A 27,454-nucleotide genomic window follows, 5' to 3' on the forward strand; every position below is an offset into this window, starting at 1 on the left:
TATACGGTAATTTTTATTTCTTTAACTATATGCCCTCATAAAAGCTTCCACAGGGGTATTGCTTAGTTGTTATCTCTGCCAGGATTGCATAGTAACGAGTGGACTCCTGTATTCTCCTGGTCACCGCTGAAGACGTCTTGGCCCTAACCCTTGCATCTGGGCATTATTTGTGGCAGCTCCTGATCAAAATTTCTTATCGTCTTTAATATAGTGCAACCATCATATTATACAGCACTGTGTACTTACAATTGCTCATTTTCTCCTTCTACCCAGCTCATTCTTCTCTTTTCCATTAAATCTATGACATCATGTGATTAAAAATTGACTAGCTGAATCCTTCTAAGCTCTATATAGAAACAAGAGGTCATTTAAGGCAAAATGAGCAATTGTAAGTACACAGTGCTATATAATATGACTACAATTTATTAAGAGGCTGAAAACATTGATGGGAGGAGTGCTTCTTTAAGAAGGGTGTACATATGAGAGGTATTGGTATGTATAGCTTGTTTTAAAGTAACTCTCTGGTGCAAACCCAAAACTTGACTACACAGCTCTGGCAAAAATTAAGGGACCACTACAAAGTTTTCAGTTTGTCTGATTTTTTTTTTTTTTTTTTTTTCTCTTTTATAGGTATATTTTTGAGTAAAATGTAAATTGTTCTTTTATTCTATAAACTACTGACAACATGTCTCCGAAGTTATAAGCAATACGTTTTGTATTTATTTTCTGAAAATGAGAAATAATCAAAATAACAAAAAAAATGGATTGCTTGCAGATCTCAAATAATGCAAAAAAAAAAAAAACAAGAAGCAACAATACTAATGTTTTAACTCAGGAATAGTTCAGAAATCAATATTTTGTGGAATAACCATGATTTTTAATCACAGCTTTCATCTTGGCATGCTTTCCACCAGTCTTTCACACTGCTTTTGGGTGACCTTATGTCACTCCTGATACAAAAATGTAAGCGGTTCTTCTTTGTTTAATAGCTTGTAACTATCCATCTTCCTCTAGATTACATTCTAGAGGTTTTCAATTCAGAAGAGATGAGGAGCATCCAGAGAACTGCTGTTTAGGTAGAAGCCTGGAGCGGGAGAGTTTTGCACTGACTCATGAGTCATGCAGGAAAAATTGACCCCCTGTTTCTACATAAAGTTTAGAAGGATTCAGCTAGTCAAATTTTAATCACATGATGTCATAGACTTAATGGAAAAGAGAAGAATTAGCTGGGTAGAAGGACAGAATGAGCAATTGTAAGTACACAGTGCTGTATAATATGATGACTGCAATGTATTAAGAGGATAAGAACTTTGGTGGAAGGAGGAGTGCTTCTTTGATATCCCCTTCTAAGAAGTTGGCAAGTAGGAGATATTTATTCACAATTAGAATGAAAAAAGATAAAATATACCTCTTTCCATTTATTTATTTATATGGGTAGTGAGGGCTTATGCCCATCTGAGTGCACATACCTCCTTGCTGACTGTTCCTGACGTGCCGTTAATATAACTTGTTTATATTTATTCCCAAGTTAGATGACGAGAGGGTTTTACGACAATACGACAAATAAAGACTTGATGCGCACTTCAGTTCCGGGGATTGTAAAGGGCATTTAGGATTAATACACCAGAGGGATATTACAAAAGCCTGTTTAGTGGACATTACAGTATATTTACTGGTTAAACCAGCCCATGGGTGACCACCACAGGCTCTACTTCATGATGCGTGAGAGTATAAGAGCGTCTGAACATACAGTATAATTTCTGGTCTTTCTTGCCCAGGATTACTGGAATCAATGGAATATTATCTATGAATTTTACTAATCTGTTGGCATATGTTTCAGGCATTGACAAATACAGCACAAAATATGTGCTTGAAGCGGAAAAGAAACGTACTGATGTGTGGACACCAGGTAATGCTGGATACAACATGAGACATACGGTCCTTTTATCATGTTCTAGGCAGAGCGCGGCTGTTAGCTTCTAGAGAGGAGATGTAGGAAGCCCCGGTCTCCTCCTGCAGATGAAAGCCATGATGAAATTGGTGGTGTAGCTTCTACATACAAATTGATACCGTAGCATTGATGTTTGCACTTCCAAATATATATATATATATATATATATATATATATATATATATATATATATATATATATATATATATACACACAGTGCCTACAAGTAGTATTCAACCCCCTGCAGATTTAGCAGGTTTAATAAGATGCAAATAAGTTAGAGCCTTCAAATAAGAGCAGGATTTATTAACAGATGCATAAATCTTACAAACCAAAAAGTTTTGTTGCTCAGTTAAATTTTTATAAATTTTAAACATAAAAGTGTGGGTCAATTATTATTCAACCCCTAGGTTTAATATTTTGTGGAATAACCTTTGTTTGCAATTACAGCTAATAATCGTCTTTTATAAGACCTGATCAGGCCGGCACAGGTCTCTGGAATTATCTTGGCCCACTCCTCCATGCAGATCTTCTCCAAGTTATCTAGGTTCTTTGGGTGTCTCATGTGGACTTTAATCTTGAGCTCCTTCCACAAGTTTTCAATTGGGTTAAGGTCAGGAGACTGACTAGGCCACTGCAACACCTTGATTTTTTGCCCCTTGAACCAGGCCTTGGTTTTCTTGGCTGTGTGCTTTAGGTCGTTGTCTTGTTGGAAGATGAAATGACGACCCATCTTAAGATCCTTGATGGAGGAGCGGAGGTTCTTGGCCAAAATCTCCAGGTAGGCCGTGCTATCCATCTTCCCATGGATGCGGACCAGATGGTCAGGCCCCTTGGCTGAGAAACAGCCCCACAGCATGATGCTGCCACCACCATGCTTGACTGTAGGGATGGTATTCTTGGGGTCGTATGCAGTGCCATCCAGTCTCCAAACGTCACGTGTGTGGTTGGCACCAAAGATCTCGATCTTGGTCTCATCAGACCAGAGAACCTTGAACCAGTCAGTCTGAGTCCTCCAAGTGATCATGAGCAAACTGTAGACGAGCCTTGACATGACACTTTGAAAGTAAAGGTACCTTACGGGCTCGTCTGGAACTGAGACCATTGCGGTGGAGTACGTTACTTATGGTATTGACTGAAACCAATGTCCCCACTGCCATGAGATCTTCCCGGAGCTCCTTCCTTGTTGTCCTTGGGTTAGCCTTGACTCTTCGGACAAGCCTGGCCTCGGCACGGGAGGAAACTTTCAAAGGCTGTCCAGGCCGTGGAAGGCTAACAGTAGTCCCATAAGCCTTCCACTTCCGGATGATGCTCCCAACAGTGGAGACAGGTAGGCCCAACTCCTTGGAAAGGGTTTTGTACCCCTTGCCAGCCTTGTGACCCTCCACGATCTTGTCTCTGATGGCCTTGGAATGCTCCTTTGTCTTTCCCATGTTGACCATGTATGAGTGATGTTCACAAGTTTGGGGAGGGTCTTAAATAGTCAGAAAAGGCTGGAAAAAGAGATAATTAATCCAAACATGTGAAGCTCATTGTTCTTTGTGCCTGAACTACTTCTTAATACTTTAGGGGAACCAAACAGAATTCTGGTGGGTTGAGGGGTTGAATAATAAATGACCCTCTGAAAAGACTTTTCACAATTTAAAAAAAAAAAAATAAACAAAGAAATATCAATCTTTTTTTCTGCAGTGCATTTCACACTTCCAGGCCGATCTACAGTCCAAATGTCACAATGCCAAGTTAATTCCAAATGTGTAAACCTGCTAAATCTGCAGGGGGTTGAATACTACTTGTACGATATATATATAGTGAAAAAAGGAACAGCATCAAAATACTACCTTGAAAAAACGTGCAGAGCTTTCCAAAACACTGTTGTAGGTGGTTCAAATATATATATATATATATATATATATATATATATATATATATATATATATATATATATATATATATATATATATATATATATATATATATATATATATATATATATATATATATTTATTATAGACTGTATATTAGTAAAATTTTATTAAAGGGAACCTGTCACCCCGAAAATCGCGGGTGAGGTAATCCCACCGGCATCAGGGGCTTATCTGCAGCATTCTGTAATGCTGTAGATAAGCCCCCGATGTTGCCTGAAAAAGGAGAAAAAGACGTTATATTATACTCACCCAGGGGCGGTCCCGCTGCTGGTCAGGTCGGATGGGCGTCTCTGGTCCGCTGCGGCGCCTCCCATCTTCATTACAAGACGTCCTCTTCTGATCTTCAGCCACGGCTCCGGCGCAGGCGTACTGTGTCTGCCCTGTTGAGGGCAGAGGATAGTACTGCAGTGCGCAGGCGCCGGAAAGGTCAGAGGACCGGCGCCTGCGCACTGCAGTACTTTGTCCGCCCTCAACAGGGCAGAGCAAAGTACGCCTGCGCCGGAGCCGTGGCTGAAGATGAGAAGAGGATGTCATGGAAAGAAGATGGGAGGCGCCGCAGCAGACCAGAGACGCCCATCCGACCTGACCAGCAGCGGGACCGCCCCTGGGTAAGTATAATATAATGTCTTTTTCTCCTTTTTCAGGTAACATCGGGGGCTTATCTACAGCATTACAGAATGCTGTAAATAAGCCCCTGATGCCGGTGGGCTTACCTCACCCGCGATTTTCGGGGTGACAGGTTCTCTTTAAGGAACTGCTTTATATTTGTGAATGTGACTAATGCAAGTTCAGAAACCAGGAACGTTTCAATGTTTCCCCATAGCGTCTGACTTTCTTGATTTTTACTTTTTTTTTTTTTTTTTATATAAATATAGATTGGCGGCTACTTCCAAGAGAAATGCAAGCCGTCAAGAAGACTAAAAAGAAAGGTATATCCAATGGGTGAATTTTACTTGGACAAGCATTAAAGATAACTGGTCACCAAAAAAAAAAAAAAAAAAAAAAAAAAAACCCCTTAATCTGCAGATTAATAACATTCTGTATCTGTCCAGCGCGTGCAATTACAACCTTGCTGCCGGGAGGAAATAAACGTTATTCTGCCTGCAGCGTTCGGAGTCATGGAGGTGGCGCCAGCATGGTTTCAGACACCACCCTGTGTAGCAAACAGTGGCTGTAACCGCCCCCGGCACTGACTGACAGCTGGCCCTAATGCTGAGCTGCTGTCAGTCAGTTACAGCCGCAGCTCTCTACACAGAAACTGTCCCAACGCCGCCCCCATCACTGAACACCGGCGGAGGGGGATAATACTCATTTCCTCCAGGCAGGGGGACTGTCAGTGAGGGTGTGGAGCAGATTCAGAAATCCATTAAAATGCAGGTTAACCCCATACCTGCAGATTATAAGCATTTTTTTTCACATGACCGGTTCCCTTTAATATAAAGTAAGATGCCCTAGATTTATTAAGAGATGTCTGACTAAATACTCTGGCAGTCCATGGGAATGAACTTGAAATCGGTAATTGGCATTTATCAAAGGCTTTATGCTACTTTATAGTGTAGAAAACTTCAAAATTCGGATACCTGCTATATTTGTGTTATACTTTTATATGTTTTCAAAAAGGGTTGGGTTTCACAAAAGTGGCAAGACCTCCATGGATCTGATCGAGATAATCACTCACTAGACATTATTGCAAATTATAGTACAAATCTATAGTTACTCACAGCAGACTTAGAATTCAATTTCCTGCACAATCGAAAATTCTAAAAATACCTTTTAACCAGAGGTGAACTGGAGTAAAATGTGCAAAATTTATCAAGATCTATAAATAACAATAAGTAATTTTTCCTCTAGCCTGTCATGAGCTGGTGTAACAGGCCAAATTAAACCTGGGTATAGTTTGGCCCAGGCCTGCGTATGCCCTGGGGATAAACTGTCCTAGGCCACCCGGGGGGTGAAAAATAGCCAAGGCCAAACTATACCCAGGGCTGACATCAGGGTATTACTATCCTTATTGGCTTATGGAGCCCAGTGAGTAGGGGTGCCTGGTATGGGCCACCCTCCTCACTGGGCCCTAGGGGCAGGATTCAGAAACATGAAGCGCCATGGCAAGACAAGCCACCGCATGGAATGTACCATCGACAGATAATAGAGGTGGCTGACAAGGAGAAATCCTACCAATGACTAGAGAAACCTGGACTCTGAGACAACACAAAGGCACTAATCATAGCGGCACAAGAGCAAACGCTAAATACCAGATCCGTAGAAGCAGGAATCTACCACACAAGACAAGACCCAAGGTGCAGATTATGCAAAGAAACCTCAGAAACAGTCCAACACATAGTGGCAGGATGCAAAATGCAAGTAGGAACAGCGTATACCGAACACCACAACCAAGTAACGGGAATTGTATACAGGAACATCTGACCAGCATATGGGCTAAGTCCAGGTGGGGGACCCCAGAGAAAGTGGTGGAGAATGAAAGAGCTAAAATCCTGTGGGACTTCAGGATCCAGATGGATAAGCAGGTGTTGGCTAACCAACCAGACATTGTGATAATAGACAAGGATCAGAAGACAGCAATGATAATAGAAGTGGCAGTGCCAAGTGATAGCAACATCAGAAAGAAGGAATATGAGAAGCTGGAGAAATACCAGGGCCTCAAATAAGAACTGGAGAAGATGAAGGTCACAGTGATTCCTGTGGTAATAGGAGCACTTGGAGCAGTTACCCCTAAGTTGGACGAAGGGCTACAACAGATCCCGGTGCAACACCTGAACTCTCTGTCCAGAAAAGAACAATGCTGGGAACAACTAAGATCCTACGCAGAACCCTCAAACTCCCAGGCCTCTGGTAAAGGACCCGAGAATGAGAGAGGACAAAAAATACCACCCCCATTGGGGGGGTGAGAAGGAAGATTTATATATAAATATTTGTGACAGGGTCACTGGCACAGTGTGTGAATGGAGGTATGTGTAACTGCACATATTAAAGGGAACCTGTCACCCCGTTTTTTGAGATTGAGCTATAAATACTGTTAAATAGGGCCTGCGCTGTGTGTTCCTATAGTGTATGTAGTGTACCCCGATTCCCCACCTATGCTGAGAAATAACTTACCAAAGTCGCCGTTTTCGCCTGTCAATCAGGCTGGTCAGGTCGGGAGGGCGTGGTGACATCGCTGGTTCTTCCTCAGCTTTACGTTGGTGGCGTAGTGGCGTAGTGGTGAACAAGCAGCGCGCGATCTGCGCTGTAATCCCTTGCATCGGTGGGGGCGGCCATCTTCCTGGGGCCGCGCGTGCGCAGATCGAGTGCTCTGCTGCACGGGGCTTCAGGAAAATGGCCGCGGGATGCCGCGCGTGCGCATTAGAGATCGCGGCGGCCATTTTCCCAAAGCCGAGATGCAAACTCGGCTTTGGGAAAATGGCCGCCGCGATCTCTAATGCGCACGCGCGGCATCCCGCGGCCATTTTCCTGAAGCCCCGTGCAGCAGAGCACTCGATCTGCGCACGCGCGGCCCCAGGAAGATGGCCGCCCCCACCGACGAAAGGGATGACAGCGCAGATCGCGCGCTGCTTGTTCACCACTACGCCACTACGCCACCAACGTAAAGCTGAGGAAGAACCAGCGATGTCACCACGCCCTCCCGACCTGACCAGCCTGATTGACAGGCGAAAACGGCGACTTTGGTAAGTTATTTCTCAGCATAGGTGGGGAATCGGGGTACACTACATACACTATAGGAACACACAGCGCAGGCCCTATTTAACAGTATTTATAGCTCAATCTCAAAAAACGGGGTGACAGGTTCCCTTTAACATCAGTGATGTAACACCAGGATATTTTTTCCTCCAGCACGCTATATGTTGAGAGGGTTCAGTTGTTTGTGCTGGACCTTCATACAGCGGGTGGGAGGAGGTCCATCGTATCTCCACCTGCGAAGTTCTGACAGGACCTGTGTGATGTCAAGGTCATGTGATCATCATGTGGGGTGTTAAATACCTGGCCATGAGAGTGAGGGTGGGGTGTTTGGAGCGGTGGAACTCCCAAGCACCCTTCCCCAGATCTATTGAACCAAAATTAGGAGCTGCCCGCTGACATACGACCATGTAATTGCTGCCTGGAATCAATATGAAGTCCAAGTTTGTGCTTTTTCTACCTAAATAAATAAATGGGCAGCATGTCTCACAAAATGGCACACAAAGATGACTTCCATAACAAGTCTTCATCCAGAAGATAAAGAACTAAATAAACATTTTCCCCATCCCTTCCAGACAATAAATTGACAGCAAAGGTCATAAATAGGTGGGCACCCCTTGCTGAAGTTTAGGGAGAACTAAAACTTGCTTCCAGGTAAGCTGCCACTCTAGTGACAGTTGAGAACCTTCGTCTATGTCTGCCTAACCTCAGAAGTTTTTATTGTTAACTGTTGATAAATCACTTCTCAGGTGAAAAAAAGGCCAAAGCGGCTAAACCTGGGACCAATGTGGATGTTCTGAAGAAAATTGAGGTGAGCTTCATGTGTTTGTAAATGTGTCATGGCTCGGTTTTGGGACTCAATCAGGTAACCTTTGTTGGTTGGTTTCCCTCTCTGCTGAGCTACAGCCTGTGTCGTCTCTGTCCAACTGATCATAGTTCTCTTGTATTTCCCTTCCTTTAATTGGATAGCTGTTATTCAGGTGTCTCTCACTTCTGTATTTTGTTCTGTTCTATCACATTTTGGGAGGGGATATTTAGACTTTGCTTGCACCTGCCTCCTTTGGTTGCTATACGTCAAGGTTGATGGGTGTTTGGAGTTCCATCTCCTTAGATAGATATTATCTTGTTTTATTAATCTCAGTTGCTTTCCTTCAGTCTGTTTGTGCTTTATCGTCCCTTGCACCCTTTCTTTTCTTCCACGTTTGCAGTCTGGGAGGTTTTCTCTTGGTCCGTTTATTTTTAGATTCCACATGAGCCTGTTTAGTATCTTACCCTTATCTTGCTGTCAGGGATAGTTTCCGTTTTTGCGTTTACATTTTTTGCTCCCCTTCTTCCCACGGCCATAATTTTTATTTTATTTTTTTCCCATCAATATGGCCATATGAGGGCTTGTGTTTTGCGGGATGTATGGATGGTACTTTTGAATGGCACGATTGATTTTACCATATCATGTACTGGAAAATGGGGAAAAAATTACAAATGCGGTGAAATTGCAAAAAAAAGTGCAATTACACAACTGTTTTGGATTTTTTATTTTTATCATGTTCACTAAATGCTCAAACTGACCTGCCATTATGATTATCCAGTTCATTGAGTTCAGACACCAAACATGGGTTCTAATTTTTTTTTTTTTTTTAAGTAGTGAAAAAAAAATTCCAAAGTTTGTGTGTGTATATGTATATCTACTATATAATTGTCTAAGGGTCACTTCCGTCCGTCTGTCTGTCTGTCACGGAAATCCCGCGTTGCTGATTGGTCGCGGCGAAGGGCACATTCCGGCTGCGAAATGGCCGCTCCCTACTCCCCTGCAGTCAGTGCCCCAACCATACTCCAAAAGTCAGCGCCCACATAACGCGGTGTAAGGCAGTCCGTTAATGCTGCCATTAACCCTCTGTGTGACCAACTTTTTACTATTGATGCTGCCTATGCAGCATCAATATTAAAAAAATATAATGTAAAAAAAAAAAAAAATCATTATATACTCACTATCTGATGGCACCAAGATCCAACCCCGGCCTTTCCCGCTCCTCGTGCGCCGCTCCGGTCGCAATAATGCATTGCGGCAATGACCAGAGATGACGCAGCGGTCTTGCGAGACAGCTACATTATCACATGTTATTGCTGCTTGGGACCGGAGCGGCGCACGAGGAGGGGGAAAGGCCTGGGATAGATCCCGGGGCCGTTGAGTATATAACTATTTTTTATTTTAATTCTTTTTTTAACAGGGATATGGTGCCCATGTCGCTATATACTGCATGGGCAGTGTTATATACTGCATGAGCTGTGTTATATACTATGTAGGCAGTGTTAATATACTGAGTTGGCTGTGTTATATAGTACGTCGGCTGTGTAATAATCTACGTAGCTGTGTAATATACTGCGTGGGCTGTGTTATATACTGCGTCGGCTCGGCAATATACTGCATTGGCTGTGCTATATTCTACGTGGGCTGTGCAATATACGCACATGGCTGTGCACTATACGACTTGGCTGTGCTATATACTACGTGGGACTACGTGGGCTGTGCAATATACTGCGTGGGCTGTGCAATATACTGCGTGGGACTACGTGGCTGTGCAATACACTACGTGAACTGTGTTATATGCTATGTGGGCTGCTATATACTACGTGGCTGGCTGCAAACAATCAGACAGGCTCACTCTGGCTGCAAATTGGCGTGGGATTTGAACCACGCTTCGCTAATTGGTTGCGGCCGGCCGAATTCTGTGTATTCATTGTATTCTAAAACCTTCATAAACTACATAAATATTCTAGAATATCCGGATCGGGCCACCATCTAGTGTGTGTGTGTGTGTGTGTGTGTAATCCATTTTTCAGTATCTGGGGCCGGATGAGGGCTTATTTTTTTGTGCACCGAGCTGTCGTTTATGACAGCATTTTGGTGTGTATACGATCTTTTTATCGCCTGTTATTGCATTTTATTGCAATGTTGCAGCGACCCCAAAAAAACCGTAATTCTGCAGTTTCGAAATTTTTTTTTTTTTTTTTTTTTTTTTGCAACACCATTTACGATTGGATTCTTTTTTTTTAATATTGATTGGGCTATTCTGAACGCAGCAATACCAAATATGTGTATATTTGTTTTTTTTCTTTGTTTTATTTTGAATGGTGCGAGACAGGGGGATGATTTTAACTTTTATATATAATAATAATATTATATATATATATATATATATATATATATATATATATATATATAATTTTTTTTTTTTTTACTTGCGTCAATACTCTCCAAGGGAGACTAGAAGCTACAATCATCCGATAACTTGTGCAACATAGAGCAGGGCTGCAGCCCTACTCTATGTGGATCGCCCCCACGTAAGGGCATGGGGTACTCGGTACTGGGTCCTTCAGTTCCCTCAGCGAGGATGTCACGGTGGCCCGACCCGGACTGTGGCCCTATGAGGGGCGCCCAAATAAAAGGCAGAGTTTGTAGATAACTGTAGTGTTCGTGACGCCACCTGTGGTATTCGGTCAGAGTGACCGACGCTGCTTAGGGGTCCGCTGGGGTGATGGAATGGCAGCTAGATGGTATACCTTCCCACAGGTGAAGTATATCCCCAGGGCTTCCCAAAAGTGTAGATGATGATGATGGTGGATGGTGTGAGGCGCGGTGAATAACGAGGACACAATGGGTGCAGTCTCTTTACCTTTACTGAAGGCTTCAGAATCCACAGTCCAGAGTGCCGGATGACAGGGCAGGTAGAGTCCGGCCGGTCTGATGGCAATTCCAGAGTCCTCTTATCCAGGTGGAAATCAGTAGCCTTCCTCCAGGGCCGGTTTTAGGCAAAGTGGGGCCCTAGGCAAAAGTTTAAAATGAGGCCCCAAATACTAACATATTGCACATCACACAGAAACATTTTGGTTGTAGCTACATGCGTTGATCTCAGGCCACTAAACGAGTGTGATCAACAATATTGAAGTCATTCGCCACTTGTTTCCCAGCCTCTTTACACCTGCTGAGGAATAATGATGGGGACAGAATAATCACCAGTAAATCACTTTCCCTATACAGTATCATCTTACCAGCATATATGCAGTTTTCACTGGGCGATGTGCTGATGAGCAGGATTTTTGTTCCGGCAAAACCAATACAATAGACACACACACACACACACACACACACACACACACACACACACACACACACACACACACACACACACACGTACAGGCACACACACACACTGTACAGGCATACACACACAGCCACACAAATATACCATCCATACACACATATACCATCCATACATACACAGATACACACAGAAGCATACACATAGATGCACACATACTGTACATACAGATGCACACATACATACTGTATATACACACATGCTAATCTGTGATATCAGGTGATCAGATGAGCTCTGGATGAGGTCACATAGTTCAGCTGGAGAGGGCTGCAAAAACAACTGTGGGGGATGGGGCACAGAGCAGACTGATATCAGCCCCCTGGTTCTGCAGTGCTGTCCCGTGCAGTGAGCTCCTCCCCATCTCTTCACATTGAGGAGATGCTGCAGCCTGCTCCGAATAGAACAATGGAGGGAGCAGAATACACACTGTAAGTCCTACTCGTCCTCCACTGTTGTCCCTGTGTGCTGTGCAGCCGGGGCCCCAACCACAGGTGAGTACTCACCATTGGGACGCACCATGCAAGAGGACAGACAGCAGCCAGTGAGTGCTCTCCTCAGTCTGGTGAGGAAAGCGTTCATTGGCTAGCATCTCTCCCTGCATGACACGCCCCCTCTTTGAACTCCTGCACTTCGCGCCCCGCTCTCTCCGGCACTGGGTGTTCCATGATTACAGGAGGAAGTGAAAGGGGCCTGATCCTGCATGATACTGGGCCTGCCTGCAGGGGCCCCCCTCCACCTCTGGGCCCTGGAGCAGTGCCATTAGCAGTATTTCCAACCCTGGCTGGGGGCCCCTAGGGTAGCAGGGGCCCTAGGCAGCTGCCTAGTCTGCCTGCCCCTAATGCCGGCCCTGCCTTCCCCTTGCACACAGTAACGTAGTAGGTCCCTACTTGCATTAGCTACCATAAGGTCCTCACTGTGGTTATTTCTCTCTCTCTGTCCCCCAGATGGATAGGACAAACCCGTATGACGGTGATGGCCTGAGGCTATTTTATAGGGACCCTAGTGACGCCCCTCCTCCACAATTGCCACTGTGTCTGCTTAGGTGTTTAGGTCGGACAGCCAACTTGGAATTGACTGCCTGCCGGTCTCTGAAGTAAAGCGTAAAGTCTATTACTCCCTCGGTGTTCCGGCCACCGGATCTGCGCTTCAGATGGAGGCAGCCTGCTTCTAGCTGGTCTCCCATTGACGTTTCACTCCTGTTGCTATGACTTCTTTTCTCACTCACTACAGCACAATTCCCTTTGTGTCCTTTCTTAGGATGCTGCTGCATGGGTTGCAGGCGCAGCTGCGTGTCCTTCTTTCCTTCCTCCTCAGACTTCAGTCTGGATCTGACCAGAGATCACCCCAGCCAGCTCGACCTGGAGACCTTTCCTCGTCGGTCTCCAGCCAGGAACTCTCCTCTCCTACTCACTAACTTCCTAACCAACCTACCAGTTTTACCCTATGTGAGGAGTGGCCTAGTAGATAGAACCCTTAGCTCCCCCTGGTGGACTGGCGTGTGAAGTGTGTGTGGCTGTGATACCTGGCAGGGTGAACTCCTTTGGTGCCATCAGACGTAACATCACTCCCCCTGGTGGAAGAACGACATTACTGCAACGACCAGGACTCTGGGGAGCTGCATATGTAGCAGATTTGCTCTCTTGCTATGAGCGCTGAACACTGGGCTGCGCTCATAGCTATCTGGCTATGACAACCACAGGGGTCTCCTGCTAACCCTGGGTTGTCATGCCAATCCATCGGTGACCCGCGGTCCTCGCCGTTGGGAGGAGGTAATGATGCGCGTGCATGTTAAATGCCACTGTCAGGTTTGACGGTGACATTTACATGTTAACAGCCATGGGTGAATCGCGATTTCACCTGCGACTGTTAGGGGCACATGTCAGCTTATCAGATCAGTTGTCATATGCCGAAAAAGGTGCAGGCTCCGGCAAGGGGGAGGCGTCCAATGACGTTCTCTGCCCGTCATTGGATGCTAAGGGGCTAATGCAATTTTTTTTTTTATGGTTTGTACAAGAGGTCATGACTCACAGGATTCCCTAGGGCATGTCTTTAGGTTGCCCTGCATAATTATCCTGTGAGCACTGACCCCTTGTGAATACCATAAAAAGTAGCATTATTTAAAAGGTCCAGATCTCTGGGAGTGTATGACGGGGGTGGGGGTGGGCTGTGGAGAAACACAATACTCAGGGAGGGGGGCGGTGAGAATAAAATTAGAGGGAAAAAAACGTCCCCTTTATGCTGGTGACCAGTCCTCTCTAAGCAGAATGCTTTAGGTTGCTTTCCCACTGTCTTGCAGTGTCCATTGGCCATTGAGCCTCATCCACATGGAGGTAAAAAAAACATCATGCAAGACAAAAGGATCTACCCAGAACACCCACATAACCTCCTGTCATTATTTCTCACATCCATATAGTTTTAATAATATACAGAACAGCCTACAGACATACCCAAGAAAATCCTGTGAGCCATGCGCCCTTGTAAAGACCAGAAAAATTGTCATATATTGGAAAGGCCAAAATCTATGCATCCATATAGCGAATTTTCTGAAAACAAAATTCTACTCGGGAATAGAGGGACTAAAGTGAGAGCGAAAATTGACTACTTTTCACCTGGTAACAGGTAGGTTGTGTGGATTGTAGTATTTCTACTCATGGGAGAACTATGAGCAAACAAATTTAAGATTAGAACCCAATGAATTTGATGAAAAATGTATAATACAAGATGACATCTGGAGGGACATAATGCTATTTTTACTGCATTTCCACATAGACAACTTTGGGGTAATATTTAGGCCCCCTTCAAGCTGTCATACCATTGTATATTCTGTTACATACTGCTCTCACTATTAATTAAATCTCTCCAGAAAAACAATATATTGTGAGGCCCTTCAAAACTAATCAAACCTTAAAGTCCATAACGACAGTGGCCATCTGACATGAAGAGATCCCAAACTTGAAAGTTTAAAACCATAATAATTAATATTATAAAAAAAAATACTAAATAGACATGGCAAACAAGCATCCAAAGATAGAGGGGGGACACTGCAAGATCAATCAGATAACCCACCCAGTGGGTGTGGGGTGGACACAGCCTCCTGTCTGCATCTCTGACTTGTCTCACCTTCAGGTAATGCTTTGAGTATTTGTAATGATTTGAGGCTACCATATTGATATCATGTCAGGAATGCCTTCGTCTTCTTCCCTCTGGATCTAATGCCTGGGATGGTATGATGGAGGCACCGGACATAATCAATCTAATAGTTGTATGGATCAATATGGTCTACACCTTTACTCTATAGTGTCCTGTTTGTCTCATCATCATCTTACCTTTTTTCCACGGAGAATGGGTATCCTCTAGGATGGGTATGCTAATGAGGATTGTTACTTTATTTGTATTTTATTGACCGATAACTTGATTAGTCCTTGGCATTTACAGTTGTATGCATTCCCATTTCCTCTGTCCTTTGATTTATTATATAGTCTAATTTTCTAAATGACTTACTAGGTCATCTGGTTTTGCTGTGTTCCCCCTGTATCTTCGGATGCTTGTTTGCCATGTCTTTTTAGTATTGTTTTGTTAATAATATGGTTTTAACTTTCAAGTTTGGCATCACTTCATGTCCGACTACCACTGTATGTTTGCTCACACTATTGTAAGTCTGCATTGGGGCTGCGCACCAGATGGTAAGATAGCATGTTATATAGAATGTACACCGCTTGATAAAGCGACAGAGAAACGCACGTTGGGGATCTCCCCAGGATTCTGCACAGGCACTTTATTATGGGTAAGCGCTTGTCATGGCTAGTAATATTTCACATTAATTACATACTGCTGCTATACATTAGAAACTGGGTGTTGATTTAAGTGGGCTATATAGGATATACTTTCTCATTTATTGTTGGCACTTGAAATTGCTCAGTGAGCCGGTGATATTTACCACTACATAACTATGCCATTGTTGACTTTTGCCTGCTAACCCTTGGGGTTTTTTGGGGGGATAATCTTTTGTCCACCTCCTTTTTATATTGTGTACTTTTATTAAAATTGACATTTTACCTATATATTTTGAAGTTGGCAGTCCAGTTTGTGCACATCATATAGGTTATATTGGGCATTTACAGTCATGGCCAAAAGTATTGACACCCCTGCAATTCTGTCAGGTAATACTCAGTTTCTTCCTGAAAATGATTGCAAACACAAATTGTTTGGTATTATTATCTTCATTTAATTTGTCTTAAATAAAAAAACACAAAGAATTGTCCTAAAGCCAACTTGAATATAATTCCACACCAAACATAAAAAAGGGGGTGGACAAAAGTATTGGCACTGTTCGAAAAAATCATGTGATGCTTCTCTAATTTGTGTAATTAACAACAGCACCTATAACTTACCTGTGGCACCTAACAGGTGTTGGCAATAACTAAATCACACTTGCAGCCAGTTGACATGGATTAGAGTTGACTCATCCTCGGTCTTGTGTCCTTGTGTGTACTGTCTGAGGACTTGAGAAACCAAATTGTGAGGAAGCATGAGCAATCTCAAGGCTACAAGTCCATCTCCAAAGACTTGAATGTTCCTGTGTCTACTGTGCACAGTGTCATCAAGAAGTTTAAAGCCCATGACACTGTGGCTAACCTCCCTAGATGTGGACGGAAAAGAAGTATTGACAAGAGATTTCAACGCAAGATTGTGCGGATGTTGGATAAAGAACCTCGACTAACATCTAAAAAAGGTTCAAGCTGCCCTGCAATCCAAGGGTACAACAGTGTCAACCCGTACTCTCCGTCGGCATCTGAATGAAAAGGGACTGTATGGTAGGAGACCCAGGAAGACCCCACTTCTTTCCCCGAGACATAAAAAAGCCAGGCTGGAGTTTGCCAAAACTTACCTGAAAAAGCCTAAAACGTTTTGGAAGAATGTTCTCTTGTCAGATGAGACAAAAGGTAGAGCTTTTTGGGCAAAGGCATCAACATAGTTTACAGGAAAAAAAAAGAGGCATTCAAAGAAAAGAACACGGTCCCTACAGTCAAACATGGCGGAGGTTCCCTGATGTTTTGGCATTGCTTTGCTGCCTCTGGCACTGGCCTGCTTGACCGTGTGCATGGCATTATGAAGTCTGAAGACTACCAACAAATTTTGCAGCATAATGTAGGGCCCATTGTGAGAAAGCTGGGTCTCCCTCAGAGGTCATGGGTCTTCCAGCAGGACAATGACCCAAAACACACTTCAAAAAGCACTAGAAAATAGTTTGACAGAAAGCACTTGAGACTTCTAAGGTGGCCAGCAATGAGTCCAGACCTGAATCCCATAGAACACCTGTGGAGAGATCTAAAAATGGCAGTTTGGAGAAGGCACCCTTCAAATATCAGGACCTGGAGCAGTTTGCCAAAGAAGAATGGTCTAAAATTCCAAGAGAGCATTGTAAGAAACTCATTGATGGTTACCGGAAGCGGTTGGTCGCAGTTATTTTGGCTAAAGGTTGTGCAACCAAGTATTAGGCTGAGGGTGCCAATACTTTTGTTTGGCCCATTTTTGGAGTTTTGTGTGAAATGATCAATTTTTTGCTTCATTCTCTTTTGTGTTTTTTCATTTAAGACAAATTAAATGAAGATAATAATACCAAAGAATTTGTGTTTGCAATCATTTTCAGGAAGAAACTGAGCATTATCTGACAGAATTGCAGGGGTGTCAATACTTTTGGCCATGACTGTACTTCTCATTATATTCAAAATTATTTTTATAAGGGGACTGTGTTATTGTCATGACATGCTTCCAGCCAAATTATTTTGTGTCCTGTCAACATTAGACTATTCTGTATAATAATATTATCAGGGTAGGTACCCCACACGGGGCAGTCAGAATACACTGGAAGCTGCAGGGCAGTTCTCTAGTGACTTTACAGCGGATTGGAGGCACAGGAACAATACACAACCATTTACAAGACAGTTCATACAGGAATTAATTGGATTAATGTAACCAGCCTTCACTTTACACTTTCTGAGGCATAGGGTCTATAGTCTAATTTTGTTGTGGTTACTTCCTCTTCAGAAGTAATTCCCTTGGTCTTATTTTTGATGGGATTTGAGCAACGACTGTTTTATGGCTGGCCTTAAACTCAACTGTTGGTGGCGTCTTTCCCTTGTTTTCAGTCTCCCTATTCACCTTGGGCCCAATCTTGGCTGACCCTGCAGGCCTCATATCTACAGGCTCACGCTATCTCTCCAGCCTCCAACAAGTTCAACATTTCCTTCTCATTACCTTCAGGTGGTGTGTCGCTTTCTTTGCTTGAAGGCAATAATCTTTCGTAGATCTTGGTGGAACTTTCATGCAGGCACCACCTTGTCAGCTTCCTCTGCAGATTCCTCACCAACATACACTCACATACAGGTGGGTTACCCCACGTTCCTTGAAACTTTTATCCCATTCTTATACACATATTAAACATCCCCCTCATCACGATTTCAGAAACACGGAGGAGGGCTCACTTATCCAAATGATTCCAGTGTCATTCGCCAGCCACTAGCCTCTCAAACCTCCTTCTACAACTTTCCACACAAAATTGTGAAAAAACATTAAAGAGAACCGTTCATCACGATTTATCCTGCTTAAAATAAAGGTATGGCCATAATGACCCGGTTATACTGATTTATGGATACTGTAGTGAAAAAATCTGTAGCCTGGTTCTTTAATTCACCCTAGAAGTTTTGGTGCAATAGCCTCTTTGTCCATCGGGGCGGGATGCAGATAGGGTCTTCAGCTCTGCCTTGCACCTTCTGCATTTGTATGAGCCATATCTTTAAAAATCAGCAAAATGGCACCGCTGGCAGAGCAAGCACACCATCAAGATCTTGACTCCTCATTGAGCTAAGATCTATGCATACACAGCCACTGGCACCAGTTTTGTTGGAGTTTCCCCTGAGGTTAATCTGAGCATGCGTTGCCTCCAGCGCCATTTTGGTGAATGCCAGGACATGACTTATACAAATGCTGAAGTGTCACACCAGAGCCAAAGACCATACTCAGTCCTGCCCCGCACACTGAGCAGGGCGCGGATGCGCCGCTCTATAAACCTACACCACGCAACAAGCAGTCTCAGGCACCTAAACACCAAGGGTCCCTTTCCACATTCTTTACCCTCTACTCTGGCTACAACAACCAAGTAACCCCATGACCTCACCGACCCTGGAGGGTCGAAACGTTGGGTTTTATATCAAGTATATCACTGCACTGCTTGTGGTTTATCTGTTTGAGACTATCTTTGGAATAAAATTGTGAAAACACACTTGCAAACTGACAAACAAGAGTGTGCGGTGAATTTCTACTACTACCCGATACATGACTATTCCACCAAAACTTCTAAGGTCAATTAAACAAGAACCAGGCTACAGTTTGTTTTTTTTTCACCACAGGCACAGCCGCCATCAGGGCATTACTGCCCTTACTGGTGTATGGGGCCGATGAGCGGAGGGGGCCCGCAGCAGGCAGCTGCAGGATCCTGACACTTTAGTAACGGATTGCGCATCCTCTGAAACACAATCAGTTAAAATCTGTTGCCATTCAGGAGAGTCTTCCTGCATGGCAACAGTTAACAGCCACCAACCAATCACAGGCCAGCAGCTGACGTATGATGTCACTGTTATACGCCGTCATGACGCTGCGCTCCTCATCTGAAGCATAGTAGAGCCTGGCCAAAAGGGTCTACCTTGTCACGGTGGCTGTTATGAATAGGTAATTCAGAACCACAATGGACCTTGAAGTTCAGAGCACACAAAGTGACCTGACAATAACCAAAAAACATAGGACGAGCTCTGAGACGTGGGAACTCTGCTGACCGCAATCCCTAATCCTATCACACCACACTAGAGGTAGCCGTGGATTGCGCCTAACGCTCCCTATGCAACTCGGCACAGCCTGAGAAACTAGCTAGACCTGACGATAGAAAAATAAGCCTACCTTGCCTCAGAGAAATTCCCCAAAGGAAAAGGCATCCCCCCACATATGACTGTGAGTTAAGATGAAAATACAAACACAGAGATGAAATAGATTTAGCAAAGTGAGGCCCGACTTACTGAATAGACCGAGGATAGGAAAGATAGCTTTGCGGTCAACACAAAAACCTACAAACAACCACGCAGAGGGGCAAAAAGACCCTCCGCACCGACTAACGGTACGGAGGTGCTCCCTCTGCGTCTCAGAGCTTCCAGCAAGCAAAAAAAACCAATATAACAAGCTGGACAGAAAATAAAGCAAACAAAAGTAACACAAGCAGAACTTAGCTTATGCTGAGCAGACAGGCCACAGGAACGATCCAGGAGGAAGCAAGACCAATACTAGAACATTGACTGGAGGCCAGGATCAAAGCACCAGGTGGAGTTAAATAGAGCAGCACCTAACGACTTAACCTCATCACCTGAGGAAGGAAACTCAGAAGCCGCAGTACCACTCACATCCACCAACGGAAGCCCATAGACAGAATCAGCCGAAGTACCACTTGTGACCACAGGAGGGAGCTCGACCACAGAATTCACAACAGGTGGCGGATTAAAAATTCTTTTGGGCAAAACAAAAGCTGCTGGCTGTGTATGTGGTGATGGGAACTGTAAATGTGTTATTGATGAGGATGTGGTGCAGAAGTGGAGTTTTTTCCAAGAGAGGGTGGTGGGACTGTGGGCGGTTAGAGGGTTAGAGGCGGATCTGGGGTTGAGCCTGGGCAGACTCTCAAGGGAGCACCGAGAATGTTGCCAGTATGGTGCCTCGAAATTCCTGGTGGCCCTGACTACAGGTATCCATTAAATTAGTATAACCGGGCCAATATGGTCATAACTTTACTTTACAGGTTAAATCGTGATGACCGGTTCTATTTGTTATTATTATTATTATTATTTATATAGTACCATTAATTCCATGGTGCTGTACATGAGAAGGGGTTACATACAATGTTATATAGATATATATTTTACAGTAAACAAATTTACGATGACTGACTGGTACAGAGGGGAGACGCCCCTGTCCTCATGGACTTGCATTCCACGGGATAATGGGGAAGAGACAGAAGGTCGGGGGTGCAGCAGCTCGGGTGGTGGTGCGGCGGCAGAATGGTTATTGCAGGCTTTCCTGAAAAAATGGGTTTTCAGGTTCCATCTGAAGGATCCGAGGATGGTGGGTAATTGGACGGGTTGAGGAGTGGAATTACAGAGGACGGGGGGATATTTGGGAGAAATCTTGGAGGCAGTTGTGTGAAAAACGAATAAGTGTGGAGGAGAGTAGGAAGTCTAGGGGAGGATCGAAGATTGTGAGGGGGGAGATTAGTTCAGAGGTATAGGCAAGGGACAGGTTGTGGATGGCTTTGTAGGTCAGTGTTAGTAGCTTGCACTGGATTAGTTGGGGAATTGGGAGCCAGTGGAGATATTTGCAGAGGGGAGAAACAGGGGAGTAGCGACGAGAGGGGTGGATTAGCCGGGCAGCAGAGTTGAGGACAGACTGGAGTGGTGCAAGAGAGTTAGAGGGGAAGCCATAGAGAAGGGTGTTGCAGTAATCAAGGCGGGAGATGATGAGGGCATGCACAAGAGTTTTAGTAGATTAAGGGCTGAGGAAGGGATGGATTCTGAAAATACTTTTGAGTTGGAGGCGACAGGAGGTGGCAAGAGTTTGGACATGCTGTTTGAAAGACAGAACAGAGTCGAGAGTTACTCCGAGGCAGTGGATTTCAGGTGTGGGAGAGGGGGTGATGCCATTTATCATAATAGATAGGTTGGGTAAGGGAAAATACGTGAGATGGAGGAAAGATGAGTTCGGTTTTGTCTACATTGCGTTTTAGGAAGCGAGAGGTGAAGAAGGATATGGCTGATGGACACTCCGGGATTCTGGACAGCAGAGAGGTGACATCTGGGCCAGAGAGGTAGATCTGAGTGTTGCCCGCATACAGGTGGTACTGGAAGCCATGGGACTTTGAGTTGTCCTAGGCCAAGGGTATAGATGGAAAAAAGTAGGGGCCCGGGACAGAGCCTTGAGGGACTTCAACAGAGAGAGGGTGGGATGAGGAGATAGTGCGTTCGGAAAGGTATGAGGCAATCCAGGACAGGGCAAGGTCTTTGATGCCAAGGGAAGAAAGAATCTGTAGCAGTAAGCAGTGGTCGACTGTGTCGAAGGCAGAGGACAGGTTGAGAAGGAGGAGGGTTCAGAACGGTCTGCTAGCTTTGGCTGTAAGTCATTAGTAATTTTGGTTAGGGCAGTTTTGGTGGAGTGGTGGGGGCAGAAGCCAGATTGGAGGTTGTCAAGGAGAGACTTAGATGAGAGGTGGGAGGAAAGTTGAGCATAGACATGCTGCTCAAGGAGTTGGAAGCAAACTGGATCAGTGATATGGGGCGATAGCTAGGCATAGCAGATGGGTCAAGGTTAGTTTTTTTGAGGATGGGGTGATGATGGTATGTTTGAAGGCAGAGGGGAAGGTACCAGAAGATAGCAATAGGTTTAAGAGATGGGTTAGGGCTGGAATGAGCGGGTTAGTGAAGTTGGGGAGCAGGTGGGAAGGGATGGGTCAAGTGCATAGGTGGTGAGGTGTGATTTGGAAAGGAGGTAAGTAAGCTCTCCTTTAGTGATGTTGGGGAGAGAGAGGTTATTGGGGAAGGGCAGAAGTCTGATATATGGAGTGGTGGAACAATAAACATTTGCCTTATTTGGTCGATCTTATTTTTGAAGTAGGTGGCAAAAGTCCTCAGCAGAGATGAGGGGAGTTGGAGGTGTCACTGGTGGGCAGAGGAGAGAGTTGAATGTGCTGAACAGTTGTTTTGGGTTGTAGGATAATGAAGATAGACCTATTTCACAAATCTTGTATTTAGCAGAGGTGAGGGCTAATTTGAAGGCAAGTGTAGCTTGTTTGAAAGCAGTGAAGTTGTATGGCAGGCGTGTTTTCTTCCAACACCGCTCCGCGACCCTGGATGCTTGTTGAAGTTTTTTTGAGAGATTGTTGTGCCAGGGTTGCCTATTGATTTGTCGCACTTTGCCATGTATGAGAGGGGCGACTGAGTTTATGGCTGATGTTAGGGTAGCATTATAGAAAGTGATGGCGCTGTCCATGTCATGGAGTGAAGAGTCTGAGAGTCGGTGAATGTGTAAGTGCGAGATTTCTGCGAGCATGTGCTAGTGGCTGGACATGGGGGCGAGTGAGGAGGAAAAGGGTGAGAAGGTGTGCAGATAGGTGGAAGGGAGAGGTTGTGAGATTACATAGGGAACAGAGGCAGGTGAAGATGAGGTCTAGTGTATGTCCGTCTGTGTGGGTGGCTGTGGAGGACCACTGAATAAGTCCAAAGGATGAGGTAAAGGACAGGAGTTTGGAGGCTGCTGGTTTGCGGGTGTCAGTAGGGATATTAAATTCGCCCATGATGATGGTGGGTATGTCAGCAGAAAGTGAAGAAGCCAGGTGGAGAACTGGTCAACGAAGGCAGTGGCTGAGCCTGGTGGTCAGTATATGACAGCCATTTGGAGATTAGAGGGCGAGTAGATACGGACAAAGTGAATCTCGAAAGAAGGGAGGATAAGGAAGGGTGGGGGTTGGATAGGGTTGAAGGAGCAGTTTTTAGAAAGAAGGAAACCCACTCCTCCACCATTTCTGTTGCCAGAGTAAGGAGTGTGGGTAAAGTGGAGGCCGCCATAACTCAGTGCAGCAGGGGAGGCTATGTCGGGGGGCGTCAGCCAGGTCTGTGAGGGCCAGGAAGGAAAGGTTGGGAGAAGTAAAGAGATCTTGGATCACGTGGAGCTTGTGGCAGATGGAGTGGACATTCCAAAGTGCTCCAGAGAGAGGAAGCGGGGGTGGGGGTCAGTGGCACAGATTTTAAGTGTGAGGGATTGCAGTAGTTCCTCTTAGGTTATGTGCACACGTTGCAGATTTCCTGCGGATCTTCAGTGTTTTTTGCAGTGCAGAAACGCTGCAGATCCGCAAGTGATTTACAGTACAATGTAAATTAATGTGGAAAAAAATGCTGTGCTGATGGTGCGGAAAATTCCGTGCGGAAACGCTGCGGATTAAAAGAAGTAGCATGTCGCAGCCAGCTCTCCAGCGACCAACTATCCCGAGGTCCCCGGTAACCAGGGTAAACATCGGGTAACTAAGCGCAGGGCCGCGCTTAGTAACCCGATGTTTACCCTGGTTACCAGCGTAAAAGTAAAAAAAAAACCAAACCGTACATACTTACCTACCGCTGTCTGTCCCCGGCGCTGTGCTTCTCTGCACTCCTCCTGCACTGGCTGTGAGCACAGCGGCCGGAAAGCAGAGCGGTGACATCACCGCTCTGCTTTCCGGCCGCTGTGCACAGTCAGTGCAGAGAAGCACAGCGCCGGGGACAGACAGCGGTAGGTAATTATGTACTGTTTGGTTTTTTTTTGCGCTGGTAACCAGGGTAAACATCGGGTTACTAAGCGCGGCCCTGCGCTTAGTAACCCGATGTTTTCCCTGGTTACTCGGGGACTTCAGGATCGTTGGTCGCTGGAGAGCTGTCTGTGTGACAGGTCTCCAGCGACCAAACAGCGACGCTGCAGCGATCGACATCGTTGTCGGTATCGCTGCAGCGTCGCTTAGTGTGACGATACCTTAAGTGTGAGAAAGATGTGGGTGAGGATTAGTGGGATGTATATCAGCAGGGGGGGGGTAAGAGAAGGGGAGATAGTTATTTGGTTCTAGGGTGCAGGGTTTTGGGGATGGCGAAGGAGAGTGAGGATTAGTGGAGCAAAAATGGTGAGGGCAAATGGGAGCATGGTTAAAGAGCAGGGTAAGAAAAGAAAGGTACATAAAATTAGAAGACCGTGATTAGTCTTGCCTTCTGACTATTTCTGATATATTTCTACACTTTTTAAAGATGTCACATCTGACCAAGGTCATATCTGATCTGCTGCATTCAACTTATACCATTCAAATGTCCATGAAATGAAGTCCGGTGAGAGAGAGGGGAGGAGGAGGGAGCAGGAGGACAGTTCACAGCAGAGAGCAATTTACAGATTGCAGTTAATGGAACATTTGATTAGCATCAAAGCTGAAAAAAGAGGCAGAAAGAGATGGTAAGGTCGGGCTAGGTGTGAGGAGCATGGACATATTAATATACATTCAGTAAATTTGAAGTATGATACGTGGAATAAAAGTGAGGGAAAAAACAGCAGCCTACTAGTTAGAATAGAGGAAGAGGATTACATGGGATTCTGGAATGCAGTGGGTATTCTGGATTAAGAGCGAGTTCAGACGTACCAGTTAGAACAGAGGAAGAGGAGTACATGGGATTCTGGGGTGCAGTGGGTACTCTGGATTAAGAGGGAGTTCAGAGGTACCTGTGGATGAAAGCAGATGGATCAGGGCATGGCAGCATGAAGGAGAATATACCATTGGTTAACATTCTGGTATATTTCTGATGTTGCACTTTAAAGATGTCACACTTCAAATTATGTCACATCTGACCAAGGTCATATCTATTTAAACCAAGCATGCCATAATTTTTAGCGACAGTCAGAAGAAAAGTGTTATTTGTAGTGAGTCACTTTTAATAGACTTGCTTTTAAATCATGACCACTAATGGTCACTGTATGTTGTATTATTGATAATAGGAACTTGAGAAAAAAGGGGATAATGAAAAGTCTGATGAAGAAAATGAGGAGAAAAAGAAAGAAGAGAAAGGAGAAGATGAAGAAGAGGCTGAAGTAGATCTGGATGATGAAGAAAATGAGGAGGTATCTCATATCGTATTATATGTAAAGCATTTCTGTTCGTTTTTCATGACTTTCCTTTTAAAGGGACACTGTCACCTGGATTTGGAGGGAACAATCTTCAGCCATGGAGGCGGGGTTTTTGGGTTTTTGATTCACCCTTTCCTTACCCGCTGGCTGCATGCTGGCTGCAATATTGGATTGAAGTTCATTCTCTGTCCTCTGTAGTACATGCCTGCACAAGGCAAGATTGCTTTGCGCAGGCGTGTACTATGGTGGACAGAGAATGAACTTCAATCCAATATTGCAGCCAGCATGCAGCCAGCGGGTAAGGAAAGGGTGAATCAAACACCGAAAAACCCCGCCTCCATGGCTGAAGATTGTTCCCTCCAAATCCAGGTGACAGTGTCCCTTAAATTCCTATCTGTGATCTCATAGATAATTTCACCAAATGGGCGTACCTACTGTGGGTGCAGGGGTTGCAGTTGCATCTGAACCTTAGAGCAAAAGGGAACTCAAATGGTACCTTTTGGGTCCATATAAGAAAAAAAAAAACTATTCTAGCCCCATGATAGTTGGGGCTTTGTTGAGGACTTTGCATCGAGGCTCTCGAGCTCCAAGGTATGCCACTGCAAGGCTGCCACTAGAAATTTCGGGGGCCGCATACTGGCAACATTTTCGGTGCCCCCTTGAGACTCCACCCAGGCTCCACCCCAGCCCCGCCTCCACCCCTCGAACTGTCCACAGTCCCACCGCTCTCTCTTAGAAAAACTCAACTTCTCACCTATCACATATTAACAGTTCCCATCACCAGATCACATATATAGCCAGCAGCTTTTGATTTGGCCAAAAGACTTTTTAAGCTGCCACCATAACACGGTAGACACTTTTGGCCGGGCCCTACTCTACTGTAACCTATTAAATATTTGTTAAAATATGCAATATGCGCTGCGCCTGCGGCCGACTTCAGCTGCCAGCCTCCAATTGGCTGGCAGCTGTTGTTAACTATTGACGTGCGGGCACGCACCCGCAGTCAATAGGTGAAACTGCCGCAGCGCCAGTAGGGGCCCGGTGAGCAGACGAGATGGGGCCAGATGTGGGCCCCCTCTGCCCACCGGGCCCATACCCCAGTCAGGGCAGTAATGCCCTGATGGCGGGCAATCTGAGCGGTAGCCCAGGGCCCCCCCCACACCACTGGACCCTGGGCTGCCGCCCAGATTGACCCGATTATAATCCGACAGCTTCTTTTTATAATACATTATACATTTTGTCAAGTTTGTCTTGAAACACAAGCCTTATATTGGAAGTGTAAAAGCTCATTCAGACAGCCATGCACATCAGTCAGAGGTCAGACCATTGATGCACGCACTGTCCAGGAGTCTCCCAACCCGAGCATGACCGCTTCATGTATTTCTATGCAGCTACAATGCACGGATCAGGAGAGCCACGACCAGTCTGTGCCTTGAGGTCCAATCTCCGATTTGCACGGACGTTTGAAAGAACCTTTAGTCTGTGTTCACAAATACCTTATCTTCTAAACCAACATTTTTATTCATCATAGGAAAATGATTATATTGCTTCATATTTCGAAGATGGAGATGATTTTGGTATCAGTGATGACAACATGGATGAAGCTACTTATTAAACGTGTGCAAAAGCATGCACACTACTGAAAATATATTAGTCAAGTTATTTTGTTTTCTATTGTGTGGGAAAAATGTAAAGCTTTCTGTTCCACCATTTGTAAAAAAATAATGGACAAAATGCAGAAGTCTAAGATGTTCTATAAGAATTCATAAAAGCCTACATAGTGCTTTCCTCATGCTTGACCGCTGCATCACATTAACTGTTCCTTACCATTGTAGTGGTGGTGTTCAAGAGAGCAAGCGATTCCCTGATCTGGCGATTTTAGTGGAAATTCCTACATAGTGGACATTATGCACATACTATGGGGGCAGAACTCTATCCTAATCCTGTATAGAGATGAGCGAACCTTTCAAGGTTTGGTTCAGTGAACATCTGGATGTTGGTTGAACATACCT

General features: G+C 44.8%; 1 protein-coding gene across 2 annotated transcripts in view; it reads left to right on the forward strand.

Annotated features, from left to right (window-relative positions):
* POLR3G (RNA polymerase III subunit G) overlaps positions 1-27,176 on the forward strand; it is a 37,738-nt gene extending 10,562 nt beyond the window's left edge. The window contains exons 4-8 of one of the 2 annotated variants that reach the window (XM_069745377.1): positions 1,841-1,909; positions 4,752-4,805; positions 8,319-8,380; positions 25,314-25,436; positions 26,974-27,176. In XM_069745377.1, coding sequence (XP_069601478.1) covers positions 1,841-1,909; positions 4,752-4,805; positions 8,319-8,380; positions 25,314-25,436; positions 26,974-27,057 — 392 coding nt within the window. In that variant the 3' untranslated portion in view covers positions 27,058-27,176. Of the gene's footprint in view, positions 1-1,840; positions 1,910-4,751; positions 4,806-8,318; positions 8,381-11,916; positions 12,218-25,313; positions 25,437-26,973 lie in introns of those variants that run through there. The other variant, XR_011317113.1, reaches the window with a different exon arrangement.
* Positions 27,177-27,454: the final 278 nt, after the last annotated feature.

Source organism: Ranitomeya imitator, chromosome 1 (assembly GCF_032444005.1).
Source record: "Ranitomeya imitator isolate aRanImi1 chromosome 1, aRanImi1.pri, whole genome shotgun sequence".
Lineage (NCBI taxonomy): Eukaryota > Metazoa > Chordata > Amphibia > Anura > Dendrobatidae > Ranitomeya > Ranitomeya imitator.